At 43.7% G+C, this 13193-nt stretch overlaps 1 protein-coding gene across 3 annotated transcripts; it reads right to left on the reverse strand.

The window, feature by feature from the left end:
- Nucleotides 1–456: 456 nt before the first annotated feature.
- On the reverse strand, nt 457–7731 carry LOC112266830. 3 transcript variants are annotated; one of them, XM_042297202.1, is made up of 11 exons: nt 7569–7731; nt 7325–7424; nt 7004–7081; nt 6734–6769; nt 6365–6423; nt 5383–5461; nt 5117–5245; nt 4421–4600; nt 3780–3983; nt 3020–3686; nt 457–2219 (listed from the first exon to the last, which is right to left on the reverse strand). In XM_042297202.1, the coding sequence occupies exons 1-11, from the start codon at nt 7691–7693 to the stop codon at nt 2104–2106; spliced, it is 1773 nt and encodes a 590-aa protein (XP_042153136.1). In that variant the 5' UTR covers nt 7694–7731; the 3' UTR covers nt 457–2103. The 3 variants fall into 3 exon arrangements, with proteins under 3 accessions (XP_042153136.1, XP_042153135.1, XP_024300452.2); XM_042297201.1 differs by having other exon boundaries at nt 3020–3562; nt 3656–3983; nt 7569–7730; XM_024444684.2 differs by having other exon boundaries at nt 3020–3983; nt 7569–7730.
- Between the last annotated feature and the right edge of the window lie 5462 nt (nt 7732–13193).

Consider the following 13193-nt stretch of genomic DNA (forward strand, 5'->3'; position numbering starts at 1 on the left):
GTCGTAGGTGCACGTTGCAACGGTTTGTGTCAAGAACTGCAACGCTGCTGGGTTTTTCACGCTCAACAGTTTCCCGTGTGTATTAAGAATGGTTCACCACCCAAAGGACAACTTGGCAACTGTGGGAAGCATTGGGCCAGCATCCCGGTGGGAACGCTTTCAACACCTTTGTAGAGTCCATGCCCTGAAGCATTGAGGCAGTTCTGAGAGCAAAAAGGTTTTCCTAATGTTTTGTACACTGTATATGGCTACAGCTGCTCCATTATGGTAACCACATCTATGGTGATTTTTGTTTTCACGGTTGTAATTTCATTACTTAGTAGGATATGACTGAAGATCATTATTCTATGTATACATTAGTATTGTAAATAAGAGTATACACATCTACATCTGGTACAGGGTTACTAGTAAACATCACACAGTAGTTAAAAACAAATAAAAAGCCCTCACAGGGTATTGCTGCTCCCAAATGTTTTCATTACCATGCATAGCAACATCATGTTCAATCGTTTTCATATCCTGTGGTTGTTCAAAGCATAGAAACAGAATCTCTCTAATTCTGTGGTTGAAACGGTTAGCTTCCAACCAATAGCTTCATAGGAGTACACTGGCTGTGTAGTAGGAGACAAGCAATAATCCACATACAAATCCTCTCTGTCCATGTCTTGATTCACTGCAGCCATCATATATTAAATAACTCACAAAACATGATTTAACCCCCATCACACAACAGCATTTGATGGACTCGTACCCACTACTGCAACTGACAGCCCATTGCTTACAACAGCAACTACGCTCCCCTCCAGATTTATTTGGACTGTGAAGCTAAACCTTGTCATTGGGCTCCAGCTTTTAGGATTTTAGATCACATGATTCATGAGGTGACAGTACAGAATGTCAGCTCGAGGGTAATTTCATATCTGTTTAAACATTTAGAAAGGAAAGCACTTCATCTCGTCCCCCCATGTTGAAGAATTCACTTAGTGTTAAATCATCAAAAGTTGAGTATTTGGCTACATATTCCTTGAACTCCGTGACTACATCAAGCTTCTGGCTCTACAATTTGTTGGATATATTTGCAGATTGGTTTTTTTGTTGTTTCAGATTATATTTTGCCCAATGGGAAATGAAGGATGACTGGAGTACATTTCTTTCTGAACACTTCCAAATGAATCCTGATAATGCCAAGATTAAGACAAATGGTGAATAATGATGAGTGAGAAGGTAACATAAGCTGCAACAAAACATGCTAACCTCTCACCATTTCCAATAACAGGAGAGGTTAGTATTCACTCATCATTATTCACGATCCATTCATGATTATGCTCTTCCTACAATATGCTCTTCCTACAATAAGAGCTTGTAGGGTCACAAGCTTGATGTGGTCATTGAGTGCAAAGGATTATGGGATCAAATACAAAACTTGACTACTTTAATACACAAATACACAAGTATTTGTCCAAATACTTCAAATGGAGAAGTCATTTCTAAAAGGTAAAACAGATATGAAAATACCCTCAAATTAAAAGGTTGCCTCATTGAAACATTTGACCTAAAATAAAAAATTGTTAGCTTCACTGTCCAAATACATATTTAAAAGGGATTACTTTAGATAAATGAACAGAAAATGTATTGAACAAAAACTCCCTTGTCAATTCTGTCGGCCAACCAGTGGGTGTTTTCTGGGGTTGAATTACATTTATTGTTGGCGCCACACCCGCAAATCTTGCTGCAAGCCTGAATACCAACTACTTGGAAGTGCTTAGGAAAGGCGTAGGTTTCCTAAGTCTGAATCGGCCCCTACGAGAACATTTGAATGTGTAGTAAAATGGTATCATTGGTGGTGATTGTGAATGAGATCTGATTGAATGGGGTTTTATACTATGGAGTGGTGTATGACAGTTAAAATACTAAAATATTCCTTAACTACCAGCGATAGAAGATGAATCGGAGGTCTCCTTCCAAAAAAAATGCATAAAATGCTCAGTTTCTTCAACAGAGCAGTGTTATTAGGCAAATGGGAGTACCCTGCTTTTAGGTCCCAGTGTCCTTTCTGCTCCCAGGGCTAAAGACAAGATGGGTATAATAAACAGATGTCTGTTTCTACTCGTCCTCCTCTGTGCTGGAGCTGGGTGGTAGGAGGACACATTCCTGTCTTCGGCTCTTGGACACCCTCCTCTTCCTCCTCCCTGGCATCTTCAGCCTCCTGTGGATCACATCTAAGACACAAAACACAACTAGACTTTAACCATTTTAAGGCCCTCTGATCTATTTCCCCCCAAATGTTAATTAAAAAAAAAATTTTTTTAGGAACTCGGGGTCTCAACTTCAAAGTTCAATTTTGAAATGTGGTTGTCCATCAGCTTTTTTGCTCTGTCAGTCGCTGATAGTGAGTCAACTCAGCTAACCTTTTTTAGATAGCTAGCTGCTAAACTAACTTAGCAATCTAAACATGATATCATGTTCCAATTACCAGCCAGTGGGCCCCCATAGACTGTGTTAGTCTCACTCAGATATCATATTCAAAACTGCAAACATTTGTCTCCACCCCATGGCAAAATGTGTTGATTTACCTGAAATGAACACCAAAACTACATCCACTGTCAAGAGGGGGTCATTAAAATGTTTTGCTCACAATGTGGGTGCGTGTGGGGGGGGGGTTTATGGATGTGGATATGCAAACCCGCGAGCAACTATGGCCCCTCGTGATGAGTTCATATTTTTGGTGTAGACATATTGTACATGCGCACAATACCCCCCACACACACACAGGCATTCCTGTGCCGTTTCAGGAAGTTGCAGGTAAATACGAATCACTGATGTATTATGTTGTTGTATTATGTTAATCTTAGGCAAATTAATAAAGGCTCTAAGTTCAATTCATTTTTTATATGGTTGAATTCCGTTTCAATGTCTGCATTCTGTACTTCTGTCCACATTCTATGAAACACAGATTTTATAGGGCCCTAAGAAGTGTGTGTTGGGGAGGGGGGGGATGTTTAAGTCCAAATGAACCCACCTGCCACGCTGTCGTAGTCCTGCTTAGGGTCATGCCAGTACATGCTGGGCGTTGTGCGCCACTGGCGGTAAAGGCGGGTGTGCAGCATGGAGAGTGCCAGCAGCACCAGGAGGAAACCCAACGCCGCCGCCGCCCACACCGCCTCGTCTGTCCGCGGAGTGGGCAGCATCCTGTCACCGGGCCCAGCCGCGGCGCTCCCTAGCGGAGCTACGGTCTCAGTGCACTCGCTGTGGCCCACCCTACCACCACAGTCTGCTCTCCTGTCCTGGCTGTTCGCCTGTGTGACAGCCAACTGCTTACGGCGACTCTGAGACAGAGCCTTTTCCCTCTCGGTTGGAGAGTTACGGGGCAGTCTCCCTCCCTCGCGTCTGCTGCTCTTCACCCCTCTCCCCTGGATGTCTCGCGGTTTCCCGCTCTGCCTCTTGTCCTCTGCTTCGTTCTGGTTCAGCCAGTCTGTTTCTCTCACTTTCCCTCGGGGCTCTTTGTCATCCGTGTTATTTTCTCTGCGGCGAGGTTGGGTCACTTTGAGTCCTTGGTCCGTATCTCTCTGTGTAGCCCTCACTATGGCTGGGCCCTGTGCTTCAGGTCTGTTCAGGGTAGTCCTGTTGGTCTTGGTGACTGCTAGAGGGTCCGTATCTCTCTGTGTAGCCCTCACTATGGCTGGGCCCTGTGCTTCAGGTCTGTTCAGGGTAGTCCTGTTGGTCTTGGTGACTGCTAGAGGGTCCGTATCTCTCTGTGTAGCCCTCACTATGGCTGGGCCCTGTGCTTCAGGTCTGTCCAAGGTAGTCCTGTTGGTCTTGGTGACTGCTAGAGGCAGCAACCCGGTGGTCCGGCTCTCTTTCTCCCTCCCCTCGTTCCCGAGTGCAGCTCGGCTCTTGCGGACCCTCCCTCTCCTCCAGTCTGTCACCTCCAACCGTCCATCCAGCAGCAGAGCGAGGGTCTCCTCACAGCACTGCTTCAGAGACTGGTGATGATCAACAAATAGGCACACTCAGTAAATCATACAGTCAAATCATCGAACGACAGCGTCGAGACATCATGTTACTTTACACCAGTGCTATTTAAAGTCGGGGTCGCGACCCTGGTTGTGGGAAAATTCTAGTGGGTTCGCCAAATACCTAAAATGTATATATTTTCAGAGTATTTTTATGTACATTGGTTCTTTTAATTTGGATAAGAGAGATGAAAATGTAATGAATTGAAGGTCATTTGTGGATGTGAAAATCAAAATGTACAGATTTGACAGTTGTTTCATTAGATTTGGGGTGGAATGGGGTCCCCAGAAATTCTGGCCAAAAAAAGTGTGGTCCCCACTGAAAAAGTTTGAATACCACTGCGTTACACTGCCTTTCAAATGTTCAAACATGCAGTGCCCTCTCCTCTCTCTGTCTTCTGGCTCACCTTCTTTGGGTATGCGTGTTTGTGATCCGCAGGATGGGTCAACAGCAAGTTATACTTCCTGTTTGGACCCACATCGCCACTGTTACCGTGTGCCGCTGTCAACTGCAGCCAATCACAGACCTCCGGAGTGGTCACCTGGGACAGCTCCAGAGTGCGACCCCAGGACACCAGCGCTAACGGCTTCAACAGGAGAGAGATTCAGCCCCCACAGGGTCATGTTCAGTAGGCACCAAATGGAGAAAAAAAACTGATGTGCTTATCCAATAAGACACGCTTGTTTTCCTCCTTGTTTTGTAACTGTGTGCCCTACTGAACACAACCCTCATTTCAATGACATGCCACTGAATATGTGTTCTACTGTGTTCCCCATTGTTAGAAGGAACATTCTGGTCTCTTGTTTCACCGTCACGACTTTGTCTATGCATCTGTTGGGATGTCAATTGAATGCCCTGCTGTCACAGTAGACATGTTGTCATCTGTTTTCAGTGTAATCTATAAATCGGGTTCAACTAAGCCACTACGGAGGTGCCATTATGGGTTTTCTAGAATCCTATTGGTAAGGAGATGGGATATCAGTCAATTCACAAGCTAGTACAGAGTACATGGTAAATTACTTCTACTGATATCTTAGTGTAAGTAAAGGTAATGTTTCCTTTGAGACTGTCTTGTGTGTGTGTGTGTGTGAGACTCACTCACTCTGTGTTTGCTGAGGTCAGGGTGTGGCGTTATGATGTAGTCAGACAGACAGCAGTGGCCCAGGACAGACAGCAGGTCACGCTGACGAACAGGAGCACACGGATGGTACAGCAACACTGTTGCGCCATACTGCAAACACACACACACACCAGTAGAGGCTGATTAGAGTTGGACAATCAGTTATGGCAATACTAGACTAATGAAAAATATTAGCCATCTCGGAGGTTGGTTGGTTGTGTGTGTGTGGTCATGGTTTTAGTGGTTACCTGCAGGTTGTTGAGCCAGCGTTGAGGGGGGCAGTACAGGTACTCTCCACTCTCTGCCCCTACAGTCCGGTGAGCACCACTACACAAACCACCCACATAATGACAGGATAGTAAATGGAACGCAACACAGGAATCAACATTAATCTTTTTTATTTTACTACCATCTTGTCTCATCGCTACAACTCCCGTACGGTCTCGGGAGAGACGAAGGTTGAAAGTCATGCGTCCTCCGATACACAACCCAACCAAGCCGCACTGCTTCTTAACACAGCGCCATCCAACCCGGAAGCCAGCCACACCAATGTGTCGGAGGAAACACCGTGCACCTGGCAACCTTAGATAGCGCGCACTGCGCCCGGCCCGCCACAGGAGTCGCTGGTGCGCGATGAAACAAGGATATCCCTACCGGCCAAACCCTCCCTAACCCAGACGACGCTAGGCCAATTGTGCGTTGCCCCACGGACCTCCCGGTCGCGGCCGGTTACGACAGAGCCTGGGCGCGAACCCAGAGTCTCTGGTGCGCCCTTAACCACTGCGCCACCGGGGAGGCCCCGACTCTGGGTGCGAACCCGACATTAAGCTCTCTGAGGCACTTGTCCATCATGCAAGTCAGGAGCTGTTTCTATTTATGGTTGTCACTTGCCCAGAAAATGTATTTGGCTGTTTACATACATTTGTTACATTGTCACATTAAAGAGTTATTACAAAGTCATATTTAACTGACAATGGGATTTCACACAGGTTCCCAGGTGAGTGTGTATTTTGCGTACTTGGTGATGTAACACTTCCTCTGTGTGTGTGTGTGTGTGTGTGTGTGTGTGTGTGTGTGTGCAAGTCAGAGCTGTTTCTATTTATGGTTGTCACTTGCCCAGAAAATGTATTTGGCTGTTTACATACATTTGTAAAGAGTTATTACAAAGTCATATTTAACTGACAATGGGTGTAACACTTCCTCTGTGTGTGTGTGTCTACAGCATCTTACCTGTTGGGGATAGTGTGATTGTAGGTGATGGGTGTGTCCATGCAGACATGCTCAATCGGCTGAGGTCAGACAGGAAAAGAGGGCAGACATATCAGATACAAATGTCACGAAGAGACCAGGCGTGATTTCCCATTCTACATGTCAGAGAGGCACGTTGAGTTCTACACAATACATCTCTACGTGAACGTTCTGCAACGCTGTGCCCTGCAGAACGGGGCACGGGAGTAGTATTTTTGTGTAAAGAATCAGTCGCTCCAAATACTTACCACTATCAGTAATAGCTACACTAAGGGTTTGGAGAGAATGTGTTCACAACGAAAGATAATGCTAGCTCATTGTGCTTTCTGTTTGACAAGTTGATTGATTTACCTGTGGGGGATAGTCTGTCTCAATGCTAGGAATCTTCTGCAAACAGAGGAGAGAGACCTGGGTTGCACTGTGTTCCAGCAACGGATTTGCTCGGAGAAATGCACACAACAAACGCACAATATGAAGCCAAGTGCAAAAGATAAATAGGCGACATAATCAGAAATGCTCAAGTTTACATGTAACTCATGCTTACAGTAGTTTACTACCAGTCGGTCTGTATGTTATGTGGAACAGTGGTTCAATAGGTCAAGTGGTTAGCTCCATGGTTACCTGGGTAGTGGACTCTGGCCAGGAAATCACAGGGCAGCTCCATACAACTGACAGGGGCAGGTCTCTCCCCAGCAAGAGCTGTCAGTCACAGAAGACACATTATACAGACACAAAACTGCCACAGTTTGCTTGCTGTCTGGAGTGGTAACATACAATCGATGGCGCATATATTAATCATGCCATTGCATTGTGATAGCTATGGTTTTTCTTCGTGGTCGTTGTTCAGATCGTCTAACAATTATACTTGAAAGCAGGCAATACAAAGTCAAGTGAAGTGACACGTGTCAGTATAAAATAGTCTTAGAATGATTCACAGTGTACCTTCCCATTGTCACAGGCTTGCCACATCGACCTAGCAGCACAAGACAGAACCAAGAACAGCCACAGTCCGGACAGCAGAGTCGCCACCCTTGGAGACATTCTGCTGCACACAATGGAGAGTGCGCTAGTCACCGCGCTGTGATGATCTTCTGGGATGTATCATTTGATTTCATCTCTTTAGCTAAATACATTTTGTTTTTCAGAACAGCCATTAGTCAACATGTGGATCATCCCATCCATGTACCTCCCACGGCTAGGACCATCAGCGCGAGCTACTGCAAGCCCTCTCCAGTGCAAAGCGAGGCACTGATGCTGTTTAAAGCTGGTTTCCGACAAAATACTATATTCCAAGCTCTCCTTTTCTACCATCGTGCCATTAACACTGGCTACGGCATCGCAAAGGGGACAGAAAATGTAGGTTCTTTGTCTATGGGTTCTACTAATTTATTCCACATGGTGGCGCCAGATAATCACGAAACCATCTGAACGCTGAACACTTGAGGGCAGCAAGAACACAGAACACTGTCCGCAAATGTTAATGTGGAAATCCCTATGGGAAATCCACACCTCAAAATTCATCTGTAAAATGTGATTGATAAGATGAACAAATACTTTCAATTACAATTACATGTAGTGAGTAGGCTTATAGAATGTGGTGTCCTCTCACCATTCCCCAAATGTTTGACCAGAAAGGTTATGCCTAAATGTAGGCAACCTTGCAACGAAAATGAGTTTCTTTTGGACAAATTCAGGTAGGTTCCTCCCGTTTAATTTCATTCTGTTTGGTTCCTAGTTTTACACCCCAGTGTAAAATGGACAAAATTTGATCCCTTCAATACTAAACCACAAAGAATTTGATTGATTAGAAATTCTTTACCCACTTTAAAGCGCCAGGCAGCTACTGGCATTCTGTGCTTTTATACCACACAGTCCTACTCAATTCCGCATTTTATTTTATTATTTTATTTGTCACCCCTCAGACATTTACTATTTTGGTTGAGGCCCGGTCTTGAGGCAGCAGTTTGTGTTTTGTGAATGGAAAAAAGTTGAGCAAGGATTGAATCATAATAATAATACATTTAATTTGTAAAGCACTTTTCTCACAAGGCGCATAAAAAAAAACAATAAAACAATCCAAAACACAGAACACAGGCAACATTCAAAGCTACACTACATTACCAAAAGTATGTGGACACCTGCTCGTCGAACAGCTCATTCCAAAATCATTAGGCGTTAATATGGAGTTGGTTCCCCCCTTTGCTGCTGTAACAGTCTCCACTCTTCTGGGAAGACGCTCCACTAGATGTTGGAACATTGCTGTGGAGACTTGCTTCCATTTGGCCACAAGAGCATTAGTGAGGTCCGGCACTGATGTTGGGTATTTAGGCCTGGTTGGGGTTCCTGAGTTGGGATTCCAATTCATCCCAAAGGTGTTTGATGGGGTTGAGGTCAGGGCTCTGTGCAGGCTAGTCAAGTTCTTCCACACCGATCTTGACAAACCCTTTCTGTATGGACCTCACTTTGTGCATGGGGCATTGTCATGCTGAAACAGAAAAGGGCCTTCCTCAAACTGTTGCCACAAAGTTGGAAGCACAGAATTGTCTTGAATGTCATTGTATGCTGTAGGGTTAAGATTTCCCTTCACTGCAACTACCCAAACCATGAAAAACAGCCCCAGACCATTATTACTCCTCCACCAAACTTTACAGTGGGCACTGCATTCGGGCAGGTAGCGTTCTCCTGTCATCCACCAAACCCAGATTAGTCCGTTGGACTGCCAGATGATGATGCTTGATTCATCACGCAAGATAACAGATTTTCATTGCTCCAGAGTCCAATGGCAGCAAACTTAACACCACTCCAGCCAATGCTTGGCATTGGGCATGGTGATCAGCTGCTCAGCCATGGAAACCCATTTCACGAAGCTCCCGACGAACAGTTATTGTGCTGACATTGCTTCCAGAGGCAGGAAGTCAGTACTGAGTGTTGCAACCGAGGACAGACGATTTTTACACGCTTCAGCGTCGGCAATCCCGTTCTGTGAGCTTGTATGGCATACCACTTTGCAGCTGAGCCGTTGTTGCTCCTAGATGTTTCCACTTCACAATAACAGCACTTACAGTTAACTGGGCTGCTCTACCAGGGCCGAAATTTGACAAACTGACTTGTTGGAAAGGAGGCATCCTATGATGGTGTCATGTTGAAAGTCACTGATTTCTTCAGTATGGGCCATTCTACTGCCAACGTTTGTCTATGGAGATTGCATGGCTATGTGCTCGATTTTATACATCTGTCAGCCACGGGTAGTGGCTGACATAGGCAAATCCACTAATTTGAAGGGGTGTCCACATACTTTATTCCATGGTTATGCGTAACTTTTATTCAATGCATTAATTTGGTCAGGGCGTCCTCGTGCATTTAATTGTTGAATCTTATCATCGCATATTTATGCCCATGCTTCAGCCTATTTATTTATAGCCACTATGCTGCATCAGTTGGGCTACAGGTGATAATGCTTATTACTAAATAGCGAACCTGCCTGATAATATGGACTAATATATGATATTGGGCTCATTTATAGAGGGAAAGTGTTTATTTTAAATGGTGTCATTATCATTTACATTTGTATTCATTTTGGAGTAGAAAAATCTATGTAAGAAAAGTCCAAAGTAATCAGCCTCTCTGATTCCAGGTTGTCCAACACAAGACTTGAATAAATGTATTCATGATATAAACTTCAGCCTAATTAGACCTGATTTCCTATAAGACCCCATTTGTGACGATGTATTGTCTATATATCGTTGTCAAAACAAGTCCGCGGCGCTGCGTGCTAATGGTTAGTTCTGGTGAGCGATTGGATAGCATGCACTGCAGCACACTGGGCAGCTGTGATTCAGATCATTTGATTACTGCCAGGGGTGATTAGACTGCGCCAGGCAATGGTCTCATGTGGGCATGAATGTCATCCAAACCCAACATTCATGTAAATCGTGACGATCTCAGTTACACAAATCTCACAGAAATTAGCCTACTTACACTTTTTAGTCCATTTTGGCATTGGAATAAATGTTTCTGACTAGTATCAATGCCACATAGGCCGTTTTCAACCAGAGAAGTTGATTTTTGCCTTCAGCTGTTGCTATTTAAAGTAATACATACAAATATTGATATTTGAGCTTTGATTGGGCTATATTGACTAAAATATCAGCAAAGTGTTGGATGTACCATTTCTTTTAAAATGCCCCAGATCCCCTTACAGGGTGTTGACCTTGGAACCAACATCCATACCCACACATACAGTCAAATTGTGCAATCGGCCCCAGGCTTTTGGGAACCCTAAGTGAGATTTGGTTGGTAGGGACCTGTACTTTGCGGACAAAACATTTGACTGGCCCCGTATCTTGATGGCAGAGAGAAACATTTTAGTTTTACAGTTCATTTTCTGCAGTTCTACACATTTTGCCATGTGGCGGAAGAGAAGGTTTTACCAATTTTTTTTTACAAATTTCCTGCAATTCTACACGTTTTGCCATTACTTGTGTCATGTCAATATAATGTCTGAGTGAGGGGGACTAACAAAATCAATGGGGGCCCCCTAGAGGTCAGGCCCCCTTGACATGCCTGGTCGGGTTAATTGAGTGACTGACATAACAAGAGAAAAACTGCTGCTAGACAACCGAATTTCGAAATTGCACCTTGTGTATTCTGCTTTTCCAACTCTCAACAGTATATATATTTATTATTTATATTTTTGGCCGTGGGCCCCGTTTTTTGGAAATTGATCATCAGGCCTACAAAAGGAGGGCCAACCCTGCTTTATGGTCAGAGTGGGATCTCTGGTACTTTTAGAGAAATTATCCAATTTTAAGGCATTACCACAGAGCTAGGTGTTGTGGTGGAGAAAAAAACCCAGCAAGGCTTATCCATTTCCTCAGGTTTTTTTAATCAATTCTCTCAGATTTTTTTATCTGTTACCTCAGGTTTTTTTAATCAATTTCCTCACTTTTTATTCGTGCCCTCTTCTTCTTATGTTACCATGACGGTCCAACTTGGCCATAGCATATTGCAGCCTAAATGTAATTCTATTTAGTTAATTACATGTTTCAAATGGTGATGAGCCTTTTTCCAGTTTGTGTTTCATTCCCTCAAGTTCCCTCATTCTGTCAAGTTCCCACGAACCTACAGTTGTAGTCGGAAGTTTACATACACCTTAGCCAACTACATTTAAACTCAGTTTAATGTCAGTCATGACATTTAATCCAAGTAAGAATTCCCTGTCTTAGGTCAGTTAGGATCACCACTTTATTTTAAGAATGTGAAATGTCAGAATAATAGTAGAGAGAATGATTTATGTAAGCTTTTATTTCTTTCATCACATTCCCAGTGGGTCAGAAGTTTACATACACTCAATTAGTATTTGGTAGCATAGCCTTTAAATTGTTTAACTTGGGTCAAATGTTTTGGATAGCCTTCCACAAGCTTCTCACAATAAGTTGGGTGAATTTTGGCCCATTCCTCCTGACAGAGCTGGTGTAACTGAGTCAGGTTTGTAGGCCTCCTTGCTCGCACACGCTTTTTCAGTTCTGCCCACACATTTTCTATGGGATTGAGGTCAGGGTTTTGTGATGGCCACTCTAATACCTTGACTTTGTTATCCTTAAGCCATTTTGCCACAACTTTGGAAGTATGCTTGGGGAAGACCCATTTGCACCAAGCTTTAACTTCCTGACTGATGTCTTGAGATGTTGCTTCAATATATCCATATAATTTTCCTTCCTCGTGATGCCATCTATTTTGTGAAGTGCACCAGTCCCTCTTGCAGCAAAGCACCACCACATCATGATGCTGCCACCCCTGTGCTTCACGGTTGGGATGGTGTTCTTCGGCTTGCAAGCCTCCCCCTTTTTCCGCCAAACAAAACGATGGTCATTATGGACAAACTGTTCTATTTTTGTTTCATCAGACCAGAGGACATTTCTCCAAAAAGTACGATCTCTGTCCCCATGTGCAGTTGCAAACTGTAGTCTGGCTTTTTTATGGCAGTTTTGGAGCATTGGCTTCTTCCTTGCCGAGCGGCCTTTCAGGTTATGTCGATATAGGACTCGTTTTATTGTGGATATAGAACCTTTTTACCTGTTTCCTCCAGCATCTTCACAAGGTCCTTTGCTGTTGTTCTGTTGTTGATTGGTTTGCACTTTTCGCACCAAAGTACGTTCATCTCTAGGAGACAGAACGCGTCTCCTTACTGGGCGGTATGATGTCTGTGTGGTCCCATGGTGTTTATACTTGCGTACTGTTGTTTGTACAGATGAACGTGGTACCTGCAGGCATTTGGAAATTGCTCCCAAGGATGAACCAGACTTGTGGAGGTCTACAATTGTTTTTCTGATGTCTTGGCTTATTTCTTTTGATTTTCCCATGATGTCAAGCAAAGATAGGCCTTGAAATACATCCACAGGTACACCTCCAATTGACTCAAATTATGTCAATTAGCCTATCAGAAGCTTCTAAAGCCATGACATCATTTTCTGGAATTTTCCAAGCTGTTTAAAGACACCGTCAACTTAGTGTATGTAAACCTCTAACCCACTGGAATTGGGATACAGTGAATCATAAGTGAAATGATCTGTCTGTAAACAATTTTTGAAAAATTACTTGTGTCATGCACAAGGTAGATGTCCTAACCGAGTTGCCAAAACTATAGTTTGTTAACAAAAAATATATGGAGTGGTTGAAAAACAAGTTTTAATGACTCCAACCTAAGTGTATATAAACTTCCGACTTCATCTGTAGAGGGGAAAACTGGGCTAAAATGTAACACGAGTTAGTTGTAACAGATAAGCCTACATTATTCAGTCTGTATCAAATC

This window comes from Oncorhynchus tshawytscha, linkage group LG14 (genome assembly GCF_018296145.1).
Source record: "Oncorhynchus tshawytscha isolate Ot180627B linkage group LG14, Otsh_v2.0, whole genome shotgun sequence".
In the NCBI taxonomy this organism is placed as follows: Eukaryota; Metazoa; Chordata; class Actinopteri; order Salmoniformes; family Salmonidae; genus Oncorhynchus; species Oncorhynchus tshawytscha.